The sequence below is a fragment of the Conger conger genome, chromosome 13 (genome assembly GCF_963514075.1).
Source record: "Conger conger chromosome 13, fConCon1.1, whole genome shotgun sequence".
Classification (NCBI taxonomy): domain Eukaryota; kingdom Metazoa; phylum Chordata; class Actinopteri; order Anguilliformes; family Congridae; genus Conger; species Conger conger.
In genome coordinates this window covers 22413712-22429312 of record NC_083772.1, presented here as the reverse complement: position 1 = coordinate 22429312, position 15601 = coordinate 22413712, and the positions used below count along the sequence as shown (strand labels likewise).

Sequence of the window (15601 nt, the reverse complement as noted above, 5' to 3'; positions counted from 1 at the left end):
TTGTTGAGAAGTTAGGCCTGAAACCAGACTGGCATGGGGACAAGATGTTCAGATCAGTAACATAGCGTGATAATTGATTGAAGATTAGTTTCTCAAAGATTTTGGCTATAGAATTTATGATAGAAATAGGACGGTAGTTATTAATGTCATGGGGGTCACCTCCCTTATGAAGTGGAGTAACTATAGCACATTTCCAGGTGGAAGGGAGGGCACAGGTTGATAATGAGAGGTTAAATAAGTCATAGAGTGGATACATCAAGATATGAGCCGCTATCTTGATAAATTTTGTCTCAATGCCATCTGGTCCAGTTCCACAGTCATCTTTTAGTGCATTGATTGCACATTGGACTTCGACAGGTAGAATCAACTGTTGATCGAGTTGGGGCTTTGGGGTGGCTTACTGGTTACTTTGCAGTGCGTGGTTTGGGATCTGGGTTGGCGTGGAGGTCGCTACGGCGCCGTCAGAAGTTGTGCCGTTCTTTTCACTGCATGTCCATAGTGTGTGTGTAGAAGTAGAATAATTGATTCACCATATCCGTATCTCACCGCTTTACAGTGCGTATGTTTGTATGTCTGCTGGCACCATCACAAGTGAGTGACCTTTCGGTTCCACTTCCGGTAAGTCCTCCACCCTCCATGGACCCATACCAGCATGCACCCAGTAGCGCCTCCAGCGGCGGGGAAGACCTACCAGCTAATTTTATACGTTTGGGGATCCTGTGGGTTTTTCTACTGTGTTTTTAGGATTGTACCGAATAAACTCTGTTTTTATAATTGAATCCACGTCTCTGCTTGTTCATTTAGTTGAACATACCTACAGTCCCGGCCAAAAGTTTTGTCGCATGAGTGGACAAAAGTGACAATTGCTAATTACCCAACTCTTAATTAGCTAATAAAGTTAGGAAACAACACAAATTAATCATAAGTGTCTAAAGTTTATTAGAAGCTAACAAAATGACATTTCAAAATTGTTACTAAATGTTACAGCTTAATAATGATCAACAGGCCAGTTTTGGCCGGACAAAAGTCTTGTCGCAATGGCCAACTCCAATTTCTAGGCCACAGTGAATAAGGAAGAAACAAACAAGGGGCTTGATTAGTCAGCTGTAGGTAACTTTGCTATAATTTGACACTTCAAGCCATCAAGTTCATGCTCAACATTGCTTCTGTCAACATGCCCAAGATCAAACCAGAAACCAAAGTGCTGATCATCAAGAATCTCAAGTCCAAGTCTCCTGCTGAAGTTGCAGACATCTTCAATGTGTCTAAATGGCAGGTGGAGAGGATTCGCAAGCGCTACGAAGAGACTGGCGATGTCCATGAAAGACCCAGGTCAGGCAGACCGCGCAAGACAACTGCTCGAGACGACAGCTTGCTGGTCCGACTGTCAAAAGCCAGCCCCATGTAAACCTCACAGCTCCAGGAGGAGTGGACGCCAGCAACACCTGTTTCGTCAAGAACTGTACGTCGGATTCTTGCTTGCAATGGTCTCCACGGTCATATTGCTGCCCAGAAACCAGCGCTAAGCAAGAGACAGCTAAGAAACCGTGTTGCGTACGCCCAGGCCCACAGCCTGACGGAAGGTTGGACAGCAGAAAAGTGGCGAAAATTTGATTTTTCGGATGAATCCCAAGCGCCGCCAATATTGTCGACGACCCTCTTGGGCCCGTCTGGACCCAGGGTTCACCCAGAAGACAGTCAAATTGGTGGAAAGATTATGGTTTGGGGTTACATCCAATACGGAGGTGCCAGGGAGATCTGTAAGGTGGATGGTAACATTGACAGTGCCAAATATCAACAGATTCTTGCCTCCCAGTACATTCCCAACTACAAGAGGGGTCAGATTTTTCAACAGGATGGAGCTCCTTGCCATACCTCAGGTTCCACTATGAAGTTTCTCAGGGGGAAGAAGATCAAGGTCCTTCAGGGATGGCCAGCACAGTCTCCAGATATGAATATTATTGAGCATATCTGGGGAAGAATGAAGGAGGAAGCTTGGAGGACCAAGCCGAAGAAGCTTTGGGATGCCTGCAAGGTGGCCTTCCATGCCATCCCCGGCGACTTCATCAAGAAGCTCTACGACTCTCTGCCAAACCGGATGGCAACTGTTCTGCAGGCCAAAGGAACCCATACAAGATATTAATTTCTTAACTTATAGTCCATTTTATTTACTTTTTGAGAAAGATAAAAAAAGATAAAAAATAATCAAGATTATAATTTGATTTGCGACAAGACTTTTGTCCAGGTAGAAACTGGCTTGTTCATCATTTTCAAGCAATAAACCTTATAAGCATCTATTCAAATTTTGTTTTGCTAGTATCTAAATAAACTTTAGACACTTAGGAAACAACACAAATTAATCATAAGTGTATTAGCTAATTAAGAGTGGGTTAATTAGCAATTGTCACTTTTGTCCACTCATGAGACAAAACTTTTGGCCGGGACTGTATGTGGGGATTGATCACCAATCCTCAAGTCTTACAAACTATTTCCTTGGGCGTAATTCCCAAGGTGGCGTAACCGAGTGGTGTTATGCCGGGTCACACTTGCATTCCCAGTACCCAATTCCAGATGTGAGCTCAGAAATTTTGCGTATTGAGTATTGTCTCCAACTGCCAAACAACTATTCTGCAAAGCTACTGTATTCTGACGAGGTGTGATCTGTCTTGCACCAAAGCTTGATTTGAGTTAATATTGAGTTAACAGTAATTTCTTTTTAAAAAGAAAACCAAGAATATTCCAACAAAACATTTTCAAAATTTCACTATTACTGCTTCTTGTGAATGGATTAAAATATGTCCAATTAATAATTCTGTTTCTAAGATTCTATTTTTTGTTTAAGCGTTTAGGAGCTAAGGCAGTTCTTGTCAGGGTATTACAGATATTTAGATACGAAGTGAAGCTTACTGTTGACATGCAGATGTTGCAATGGCCAGTATCAGGGCATTCAGGGGGTGATACAATTCACTCCAAAGCAGCTTGTACATTTATGTTATTCTATGTTTACATACTGCCTGATTATTCCTAAGAACCTGTGTTTAATCTCATGCACGAAGAAACCTATTTCCTACAGCCCATGTAACCTGCAACTCCAGGTCGTGGTGTTACTTCCTGAGCATTACTGGGTCCCCTGAGAGTAAAAACTGCAAAGTGCCAGCCTGATAAACAGTTTTTTATGTCCTTAATTGTGAAGAAGTTCTAATCTGCTGATGTGCTTATCTTCTGGGAAAATGTAGTGACATATCTAAACAAGCAACTTATTTGGACCTGAAGTGCCTTTTATGTTTTATTTAATTTTTGTTTACATTATGAATTATCAAATGCCTCTAGCTATTTGTATATCAACAGAACCTCTCAAAGTATCTAAAACACTCCAGAAAGTGAAATACCCATTTCAACTTTCGTGATTACTCATTGCTGAAAATGGCAGGATAATAAATGCGAAAATGTCATTAACAGCGGCAGAAAATTACTTCATAATCAATTCCTTTTTCTTTACTGAAAACAGTTTAAAAATCTGAACTCTTATGGCGTGAATGCTAAATCCATAAATTAAAGGATTAAACAACGGGGGAATTACCAGAAAGTAAACAGACATGAATAACTGAGCTTTATAAGGTACATTACTCATGTTCAACTGTGAATAATTGTGGGTCATCTTAAACAAGACTCCCTCAGAATAGATAATCACAGTCACTAAGTGTGGGGTGCATGTTTGAAGAGCTTTGATTTGGGATTCCTTAGAAGCAAAAATGCAAATTCTGAGTATTTGTGCGTAGGAAAATAGTATCATGATGATCTGAGAACCAGGTGATACAATAAGTAATGCCTGCACAACAGCGTGCTGAACGGAGGTATCAGAACAAGAGAGCTTCAATAAAGGAGTCCCACTACAATACAATTTTTCCATGATCCTGCCACAGAATGAACGTTGTGCAGTGAATATGAAATGAATTCCAAAGTAAAAACAGGGAATAACCCAGGACAATGCTATAGCTGCAAAAACTTTTCTTGGAGACATGAGGAGGTGATAGTGTAATGGGTGACAAATAGCAACATACCGGTCATAGGCCATCGCTGCTAAAATAGTAAATTCAACTGTACCATATGAGTATAAACAATATGTCTGTAACAGGCAATGGGTCAGAGATATTTCATAATTATGAGATAATAAATAGACAAGCATAGAGGGTAATATTGTTGTCCCCCCATAAAGTCCATTCACTGCTAAGCTACATATAAACAGATACATGGGTTCATGCAGGCCCCTCTCAAAGAAAATGATCAAAATTAGAACACAGTTGCCCAATAATATCACAGCATATAAAAGAAGGAAGCATATAAAAAATAAATATCTGTGATCTTCCAGTTCAGTGTATGCCGTGAATATGAAGGATGTCACTGCTGATACATTTTCCATGGTCACCTGGATGTAGACTCAGTGCTGTGGAGAATAATGTGAGGAATTGTAAACATATATTAAAAGTTAGTGAAAAGAATTAAACCAACACATGGTAATTGCAAGACACTTAGATGTGAAATAGTTTATAATTTATACAGAATATACCAATAATTATGTTTATGTACATACACATCAATACCCCAATTACTGGGTGTAATCAGATTATGGCAGTATATGCATTGATATAAATACTGTGATTACTCAAGTAGCTGTGTTTACATGATTATCTCCATCACCAAATGCTCAACTGAAATATTGTACTTGGAAACCATGTGTGTTTTCTTCTGGGATCTTCCACTTCTGCCTGATATAGTTTTGCACAGTCCCAACAATTCTACGAGATCTCTACAAACACCAATACATCTGAGATCCAGGCATCTTAAGGGATGTGTATATGCTGAGTATAACCATACATAGATAAAGATAATTAGATGAAGGCATTTTCCATGACATTCAGGGGATGATGGGAATAGTAATTTGTATGTAAACACACATACATATACATACATGATATTACAGCTCAAATAAGAATAAATATGTAATATTAAATTATCCAAAATGACTGCATCCCTCACGGAATAAAAGGAGTCTATCAGACATCTTTGATGTACACCAATCAGCAACAATATTAAAACCACCTGCTTAAACAAGTAGTTTTTTCATGCTTTAAACTGTAACAGGTCCTGGAGCATCTGTTAACATTGAAATGATCATGAACTCCAGTACATACCAAGATATTAAAATAACAAAACAATGCACCCCCCTCTCCCAATGATCTTACAAGATTTCCATTTTCATTAAAAAAGGCTCATACAGTTTAAAGCATGTTTAATCATGATAAAACTGGTTTAACCAGATGGTTTTAATGTTGTGGCTGATCAGCAAGATATGTAGTTATTTACCTGTTTCCTTCAAAATATTTGTTCTGCCTTAAGAGAAAAGCGTTCTGCCTCATTGCAGATCTGCAGGCATACACCGCAGTTAGATGACTGAATGTCATTTCCACCTTTGAGAGTTTTATAATGTCACGGCCATATGAAAATATGCACCAACACGTGACTTTCCAGCTCTGATAATCCAATGCCTGTGAGGATATTCACCATATAGGAGGTATTGATTTCCCCTGAGTCTCCAGTTACCTCGTAAATCATTATAATAGTTATTACTGTATGATTTATCCTAGCTATACAATATATTCAGTTTGCTATCAATCAATCAATAAAACTTTGTATAGCACATTTTATACAAGTAAATGCAGTTAGTTCAAAGTGCGTTCTATTTAAAAAAGTCCTAACATAGATTTTTTTTAAATGTATAAATGAAACGAAAATAATGAAACAAACTATAAAATAAGAAAACAACACTGTGCAGGAACCAATAAGATAGGTTTAATTAAATTGTTCACACAAGTACACACATCATTTTGTATAAACGGTTTAGTTTTTCGTGGGGATGAGGTGTGTTACGTTCCACGTATGTATGTCTGTCTGTTTCCCCCCCTTAAACTCTACAGATGAAGCCATCAACCATTTCCATTCGCTGTCCCTGCTGTCCATCATCATTGCCCTGGTCCCGCCTCCACCAATCACATCCCTCTGCTTATATAAACTGTGTTGGCTGCCCTATAGGGGGCGATGCTTGACTTGCCTATTCATTCACTTCATAACCCTGTTGTGTGCATGCGTGTTCCTCCGTTCTCCTACTCCTGTGAATGTGGTTGTCCGTGTGTAGGCCCTGGGGCAGGTAAGACAGAGGCCTCTATACACTGTTGCTGCACGTAGGGTGAACCATTGTTTAGACACCTTAGGAAAGGGGTGATTGCCACCTATGTACTTTTGATTATAGAGTAGAGATATATTATTTTGTTCAGAGAACAGTTAGTATGTATTTTGTTTTTAGCTCTCTTTGGTTTTGTTCATTTAATTGATTTGGCAACACCCAGGTCCCTTGGCCTCGTACCCGATGTGTCTTTGTCTTGTGAGTTTTTGTTTGAAAACTGTAAATAGCACCGCCACTGTAAATTTTTGTAAATACACCTATTGCACCTCAAACCTGGTTTGTTCGATCATTTTTACTCCAATAGCGCTCAAATACATCCTCCCGGTCATTTTTATTTCATTATAATTTTGTTGCGTACTCCCTCCTACCCCTGGACGCCTGAGAACGTAACAAAAATGGGGGCTCGTCCGGGATATTGAGCGTTTTGTAAATATCGTCAACCATTGAGTGTGCTTCGTAGGCTGTACAGAAACTGTTGTATTCAGAATGGAGAACATTGAAACCAAGCACGCGGAGTTTGAAGTGGAAACATTTATTAGAAACCTTTCTGTTTCTGGTTTTGACAAGTGTCGTAAGGCAGAATTAATTCGTATTGCACAGCATTATGGCATCCCAGTAACAACACAGTCTTTGAAAAAAAATATTCGGTCTGTGGTATGGGATAAGTTGGTAGAGCTGGGTATCTTTGTCCTGCCTGCGGTCCAACCTGAGCTGGAGCAGGGTGCTGCGGCTTCCTTCGGATCGGAGGAGAAGGAGAGGCCGTTGCCGATTACCCCGCCGCAGCCGGTAACTCTGCCGAGGTTCGAAGGGCTCTCGCCGGTGTCGGCGTCGTCTGAGTCGATGGTTGGGGCGAGGTTGAAAATTTGTTTAGCCCGCCTGCAACTAGAACAAGAAGCCAGGGAGAAACGGGAAGCCAGAGAGGCCATAGAAAGAGCTCAGAGAATTGAGTTTGAGCATATATTAGCTATGCGGACACTGGAGATTGAGGCGGAGAGTAAGTTGAAGATACGTAAATTGGAGTTGGAGAGCGCCGCTGTGCAAGCTGCTACGTTACCAGCCTCAGTTATGCCCGCGCCACTTTCTACGCACTATGACGTGCGAAGGCACATAGCTATTCCCCCTTTTCGGGAGACGGAGGTGGATACCTATTTTAGCACTTTTGAGCGCCTTGCTACTGCACTAAACTGGCCAAAAGACATTTGGACCACCTTGCTGCAGTGTAAACTGACCGGTAAAGCGCAGGATGCAGTGGCTACCTTGTCGCTTGCCGATAGTTTAAATTATGAAGTCGTTAAGGCTGCGGTGCTCCGTGCTTATGAATTGGTGCCGGAGGCTTATAGGCAGAAGTTCAGAGACTACCGAAAGACCTCGACTCAGTCTTTTGTTGAGTTCGCTAGGGAGAAGGGAGCTCTGTTCGATAAATGGTGTGCTGCTAGCAAATCCACAGACTATAATTCACTCCGAGAATTAATTTTATTGGAAGAATTTAAGAAGTGCACGCCAGAGAGGTGTGTAGTATATTTGAATGAGCAAAAGGTTACGTCCTTAAATGAGGCGGCAATCTTTGCCGATGAGTTTACCCTCACACATAAAGGTGTGTTTGCAACGTCTAGTGGGAAAACTGCTGAAGCTGAGGTTGCGTCATCAGTTAAACCCCCTAAATCTCCCCCTACACGCTCTAAGGAAGAGCGGGAGTGTTTTTACTGCCACAAGAAGGTTATGTAATAGCAGATTGCTATTTATTAAAAAATAAAAATACCAGTACCCCAAAACCTACCGGGTTGGTTAGAGCAGTATCTCATAAACTTCCCAGTACCAGTGAAGAAGGTAGCGTTGGCTACGCGCCATTCGTATTTGAAGGATTTGTGTCTCTGGTTGGGGAACCGAATGTCCAAAAGGCAGTTCGAATTTTAAGGGACACTGGGGCATCCCAGTCCTTCTTACTGGCGGGGGTCTTGCCCTTGTCAGATACGTCCTCCTGTGGGGCGGACATCATAGTTCAAGGAATCGAGATGGGTTTTATTAGTGTTCCGTTGCATAAGGTGCAAGTTAACACGGATTTAATGTCTGGCTGTTTTAAAGTAGCCGTGCGTTCTTCTTTACAAGTTCCAGGGATAGACCTCATTATGGGGAACGATATTGCCGGTGGAAAAGTGTACCCTGTACTAGAGGTTGTGAAAAACCCTGAGACACACGCTACGCCAGAGGTTTCGAAAACTCCCCCTGACATTTACCCTGCATGTGTGCTTACCCGAGCACAAGCACGAAAATGGGGCGAGCAGGTGAATTTGTCAGACTCTATCTTAGCCACTCCGTTCGCTAGCGATGTTCCGGTACCCGAGAGATCGCCCAAAAAGGTAAAGGAGAAACACTTGTCAAGGGAGATACTTTCGATGAAGCTGCCAGTCACACGCGAGCAGCTTATTGACGCTCAGAAAACGGATACATCACTCAAGCAGTGTTTTAAATCTGCTGTCACCCTTGAAGCTGTGAAAGATAGGCCAGTAGCTTATTTCGTGGAAAAGGATCTGTTGATGAGGAAATGGTCATTACCTGTTGCCGCTGGCATGGATTGGGGTGTGGTAACTCAAATAGTTGTACCCACACCGTATCGCCAGCAGGTGTTATCGTTGGCACACGAGAACCCTTGGTCTGGTCACCTAGGAATAACCAAAACGTATAACCGGGTTTTGCAACATTTTTTCTGGCCCAAATTAAAGACCACGGTTACGGAATATTGCAGAACCTGCCATAGTTGTCAGGTGACGGGAAAACCCAACCAGGTAATTCCTCCTGCTCCTCTATGTCCTATCCCTGTTATGGGTGAACCATTCACTCAAGTGATAGCGGATTGTGTGGGTCCGTTACCGAAAAGTAAAAGCGGAAATAAATTTCTACTTACCCTCATGTGTGCAGCTACACGATTTCCGGAGGCGATTCCTCTCCGTGCCATTACTGCTAAAGCAGTGGTGAAGGCTTTAACCAAGTTCTTTTCAACCTTTGGCTTCCCTAAGACGCTTCAGACCGATCAGGGATCTAACTTTCTGTCAAAGATATTTAAACAGATTTTAAGTTCCCTTGCAATAAAGCATAAGGTCTCTTCCGCATACCATCCCGAATCGCAAGGTGCGCTCGAACGCTGGCATCAGACGTTTAAATCAGTTTTACGAAAATACTGTCTGGAAACTGGAAATAGCTGGGACGAAGGAGTGCCTTTTGCGTTGTTTGCCCTAAGAGAAACTGTGCAGGAGTCACTCGGCTTTAGCCCAGCCGAATTGGTTTTCGGTCACACAGTACGAGGGCCCCTGCAAGTTCTTAAAGAACAAATCATGTCTGACTCGTCTGTTAGGTCCACTAATGTGTTGGACTATGTAAGTGAGTTTCGAGAGCGCTTACATCGGGCTTGCTCTATGGCAAAAGAAGCACTTACCACTTCTCAGAGCGCTATGAAAAAGCGTTATGACCGGAAGTCGGTTGTGCGCTCCTTTAGTGTCGGAGATCAGGTGCTGGTTTTGCTGCCTATTCAAGGTTCTGCGCTGTCTGCTCGCTTCTCAGGTCCTTACACTGTGGAAGAGAAGTTAAGTGATACTGACTATATCATTCGCACTCCTGACCGTAGACGTCAGTCCCGAATGTGTCACGTAAACATGTTAAAGATGTACCATGCCAGAACTCCAAAACTGGAGGAGGATAATGTTTTACCGGTCTCGGTTATAGCTTCGGTGTTCCCGGTGGTCACTTCTGATCTGGCTGGGGATGAGGACGGTCTGCTGCTCCGTAACGCACCACAGCAGTGCGCTAAGCTACTAAATTCAGAAGTACTAGCGGATCTGTCTTCCCACCTTACCCATTTGCCAAAAGAACATAGTTCCGATATGGTCAAACTAATCACAGAGTATCCTATGCTCTTTAATGACACTCCTACACAAACATCAGTGATACAGCACGACGTAGAGGTGAATAACTCTGCCCCAATCCGGCAGCACCCATATCGAGTGAATGCTGCCAAACGGGCGGCCATGAAAAAAGAGGTACAGTATCTCTTGGACAATCAGTTGGCCCGCCCTAGTTCAAGTCCTTGGAGTTCGCCGTGTTTGTTGGTGCCCAAGCCAGATGGAACACTCCGGTTTTGTACGGACTTTCGGAAGGTCAATGCAGTTACTGTACCCGACTCTTACCCTCTCCCAAGGATGGAGGACTGCATTGACAACATTGACTCCGCTCGATATGTAAGTAAACTCGACCTGTTGAAAGGTTATTGGCAGGTCCCCTTGACGTCCCGTGCTTCGGAAATCTCTGCATTTGTGACCCCTGACGATTTTTTGCAGTACAACGTCTTGGCTTTTGGGATGAGAAATGCTCCGGCCACCTTTCAAAGGTTGGTAAATAGTGTTTTATCCGGTGTTCCGAACTGCAATGCGTATCTGGATGATTTGGTGGTATATTCCAGTACTTGGACAGAACATGTACAACTCCTCCAAATGGTGTTTGACCGATTAACATCTGCTTCGCTAACTGTCAACCTTGCCAAATGCGAGTTTGGGAAAGCAACTGTCACCTACTTAGGGAAGCAGGTTGGTCAGGGTAAAGTACGGCCTGTTAATGCAAAGATTATGGCCATTACCAATTTTCCCGCACCTACGACCAAACGCGAGTTGCGTAGGTTTATTGGAATGGCTGGCTACTACCGTAGCTTTTGCCGTAATTTTTCTTCAGTCTTAGCTCCCCTGACAAGTTTGCTCAGTTCGGCAAGACAGTTTATTTGGACACAAGATTGTCAACATGCATTTGAAAGCGTCAAAGCCTTGTTGTGCAGTGCTCCCGTGCTCGCCGCCCCGGAGTTCGCGCTGCCGTTTAAGTTAGAGGTAGACGCGAGCGCCTTGGGAGCTGGAGCTGTGCTACTGCAGGAAGATGCTGGCGGAATTGATCACCCCATCTGTTTCTTTTCGCGGAAGTTCACTAAGCCCCAGCTAAACTACTCTACAATAGAGAAGGAAGCACTGGCCTTACTTTTGGCATTGCAACATTTCGAAGTGTATGTTGGATCCAGCTCTGTCCCAGTTGTTATATACACAGACCATAATCCATTAGTTTTTTTATCTAGAATGTACAATCAAAACCAGAGGTTAATGCGTTGGTCACTCATAATTCAGAGTTACAACCTAGAAATAAAACATAAAAAAGGTAAGGACAATGTTTTAGCAGATGCTTTGTCTCGTACATAGGGTAGGCCTATGTTAACAAAAAAAGAAAAGAAAACTATCATACTTTAAAGAGTATTGTATTCTTCGTTCTTGGTATGAACAAATTTACGGGGTAAATTTGTTCTTGTTGGTGGGCGTGTTACGTTCCACGTATGTATGTCTGTCTGTTTCCCCCCCTTAAACTCTACAGATGAAGCCATCAACCATTTCCATTCGCTGTCCCTGCTGTCCATCATCATTGCCCTGGTCCCGCCTCCACCAATCACATCCCTCTGCTTATATAAACTGTGTTGGCTGCCCTATAGGGGGCGATGCTTGACTTGCCTATTCATTCACTTCATAACCCTGTTGTGTGCATGCGTGTTCCTCCGTTCTCCTACTCCTGTGAATGTGGTTGTCCGTGTGTAGGCCCTGGGGCAGGTAAGACAGAGGCCTCTATACACTGTTGCTGCACGTAGGGTGAACCATTGTTTAGACACCTTAGGAAAGGGGTGATTGCCACCTATGTACTTTTGATTATAGAGTAGAGATATATTATTTTGTTCAGAGAACAGTTAGTATGTATTTTGTTTTTAGCTCTCTTTGGTTTTGTTCATTTAATTGATTTGGCAACACCCAGGTCCCTTGGCCTCGTACCCGATGTGTCTTTGTCTTGTGAGTTTTTGTTTGAAAACTGTAAATAGCACCGCCACTGTAAATTTTTGTAAATACACCTATTGCACCTCAAACCTGGTTTGTTCGATCATTTTTACTCCAATAGCGCTCAAATACATCCTCCCGGTCATTTTTATTTCATTATAATTTTGTTGCGTACTCCCTCCTACCCCTGGACGCCTGAGAACGTAACAGGTGTCACACAGTGACCTACTTCTCCACTAAAATCTAACACCATCATTTAGGGTATTCAGCAATTGAGAAAGAAACCCTGACCAAATCACTCGCTTTGCAACACTTTGAGGTCTATGTGGGTCTATGTGGGATCTAGATCATCATCAATGGTGGGATATATAATGGTGTGGGGTGGCTGTAGCGTAGTGGTTAAGGTAAATGACTGGGACACGCAAGGTCGGTGGTTCTAATCCCGGTGTAGTCACAATATGCTCCGCACAGCTGTTGGGCCCTTGAGCAAGGCCCTTAACCCTGCATTGCTCCAGGTTGCTCCAGACTAAGCTCCTGCTTAGTCTAATCAACTGTACGTCGCTCTGGATAAGAGCGTCTGTCAAATTCCAATAATGTGATATACCAATCATAACAACCCAATGTTGATACTTTGGGCACTGTTGTCACAGAGCAAGAACCTGGAAGTTTGACATGAGAAGGAGGCCAAAATTGTGGTGGTTATGTTACACAGCAATCCCTCAAAAAAGTGGAGGGAACACGTATTTTAAGAACCACAATGATTTCACAATACTGACCCAATTGGCGCCAACCAATAAGAATTGACCTTTCCTTATCAGGGATTGTGAAGTCATTGTGGCACGGTGAAAAGAGACACCTGTTGGGAGGAAATAAGCCTGGAAACTGTATAAAAGCCTGTTTGTAACTGAACGGATTGTAGGTCACTCTACAGAGACACCACGGCTTTATTATCGCTGTTATCGAATAAAGTCTGATATTCCAGAAGATTCTGCCTCAGCCTTGTTATTGATAATCTTAACAAAATTATACACAAAGTCTGGGAATCTTTGTTCTCGATTGGAAAACCAGAACAAATGGGGGCTCGTCCAGGATAATTTGGGATAAGGGTGAACCGACTGTTGTACTAAAAGATTTCAAAACCACAAGACTATTCTGACTAGGTGTGATGTGTCTTGCAACAAGGCTTGATTTCAGTAATTATTGAGTTAAGAATCATTTATTTAAAACAAGAAAACCAAGAATATTCCAACAAAACCTTTTCAAAATTTTATTTTTAATATTTTGAAATTACTTCATAATCAATTCCCTTTTCTTGACTAAAAACAGTTTAAAAATCTTAACTCTTATAGCGTGAATGCTGAATCCATAAATTAAAGGATTAAACAACGGGGGAATTACCAGAAAGTAAGCGGACATGAATAACTGAGCTTTATAAGGTACATTACTCATATTCAACTGTGAAAAATTGTGGGTCATCTTAAATAAGACTCCCTCAGTATAGATAATCACAGTCACTAAGTGTGGGGTGCATGTTTGAAGAGCTTTGATTTGGGATTCCTTAGAAGCAAAAATGCAAATTCTGAGTATTTGTGCATAAGAAAATAGTATCATGATGACCTGAGAACCAGGTGAAACAAAAAGTGACACCAGTCCAACAGTCTGCTGAACTGAGGTATCAGAACAAGCGAGCTTCATTAAAGGATCCCCACTGCAATACAATTTGTCCATGATCCTGCCACAATATGAACGTTGTGCAGTGAATATGAAATGAATTCCAAAGTAAAAACAGGAAATAACCCAGGACAATGCTATAGCTGCAAAAACTTTTCTTGGAGACATGTGAACGTGATAGTGTAATGGATGACAAATAGCAACATATCGGTCATAAGCCATCACTGCTAAAATAGTAAATTCAACTGTACCATATGAGTATAAACAATATGTCTGTAAGAGACAATGGGTCAGAGATATTTGATAGTTACGAGATAACAAAAGGACAAGCATAGAGGGTAATAATGCTGTGCTCCCATAAAGTCCATTCACTGCTAAGTTACATATAAACAAATACATGGGTTCATGCAGGCCCCTCTCAAAGAAAATGATCAAAATTAGAACACAGTTGCCCAATAATATCAGAACATATAAAAGAAGGAAACATATGAAGAATAAATATCTGTGATCTTCCAGTTCAGTGTATGCCGTGAATATGAAGGATGTCACTGCTGATATATTTTCCATGGTCACCTGGATGTAGAGTTGGTGCTGTGGAGAATAATGTGAGGGATTGTAATCATATTTTAAAATTGAGGACTTAATGAAAAGAATGAAACTAACACGTGGTGATTGCAAGCCACTTAGATGTGAAAGAGTTTATCATTTATACAGAATATACCAATTGCTATGTTCATGTACATGCACAGCAATACCACAGCAATTATTTGGCGTAATCAGTTTATGGCAGTATATGCATTGATATAAATGTGGTGATTACTCAAGTAGCTGTGTTTACGTGATTATCTCCATCACCAAATTCTCAACGGAAATATTGTAAATGGAAACCATGTGTTTTTTATTCTGGGATCTTCCACTTCTGCCTGATTTAGTTTTGAACAGCCAAAACAATTCTACAAGAAATCTACAAACACCAATAAATCTGAGATTCAGCAGAATTCCAGACATTTTAAGGGATGTGTATATGCTGAGTATAACCTTACATAGATGAAGGTAATTTGATAAAGGCATTTTCCATGACATTGTGGGGATGATGGGAATAGTACTTTGTATGTAAACACACACACATTTACATACATGTTATATTCAAGCTCAAATAAGAATAAACATATAATATTAAATTACTAAAAATGACTGCATCCCTCACATAATAAAAGGCAGCACATCTATCAGACACCATTGATGTACACCAATCACCCACAATGTTAAAACCACCTGCTTAAAAAAGTTTTTTCATGATTAAAATGCTTTAAACTGTATAAACTTGTCCATAAACACTTACGATTTCATTGTATGAGGTGTGTACTTATGTAAACAGATAATCATAAGTGAATTGCCTTCAAAAGCATGATTTTTAAATGAAATTAGGGGGGGGGGGTGCATTATTTTGTTATTTAAATATCTTGGTACGTACTGGAGTTCATGATCATGTCTATCTTCACAGATACTCCAGGACCTGAAGAAATAAAGAAAATAAAAATAATAAAAACCACTTGCCATATAAAAAAAAAATGCATGGGATCAATTCCTACACAAGTTTCATCATATGCAGTAGCATGTTATTCCAATGGAGGGAAGAAGGGTGAAACTGATGTAGAATTACATGCATTTAATATAGTGGGTGGTCTTTATTTTTCTTCTTCAAGTCCTGGAGCATCTGTTAAGATAGTATGTCTTGGTGTTCAGGATCATGTCTAATATATTTAAATAACAAAACAATGCACCCCCACTCTCCCAATGAGCTTACAAGATTTCCATTTTCATGTAACTTTTGAATGCAATTCAC

At 41.3% G+C, this 15601-nt stretch overlaps 1 protein-coding gene across 1 annotated transcript; it reads right to left on the bottom strand.

The window, feature by feature from the left end:
- Positions 1 to 11379: 11379 nt before the first annotated feature.
- Positions 11380 to 14088, bottom strand: LOC133107402 (olfactory receptor 11H4-like). Its single transcript, XM_061216393.1, has 3 exons — positions 13922 to 14088; positions 13678 to 13816; positions 11380 to 11403 (listed from the first exon to the last, which is right to left on the bottom strand). Exons 1-3 carry the CDS (start codon positions 14086 to 14088, stop codon positions 11380 to 11382), a joined length of 330 nt encoding a protein of 109 aa, XP_061072377.1.
- Between the last annotated feature and the right edge of the window lie 1513 nt (positions 14089 to 15601).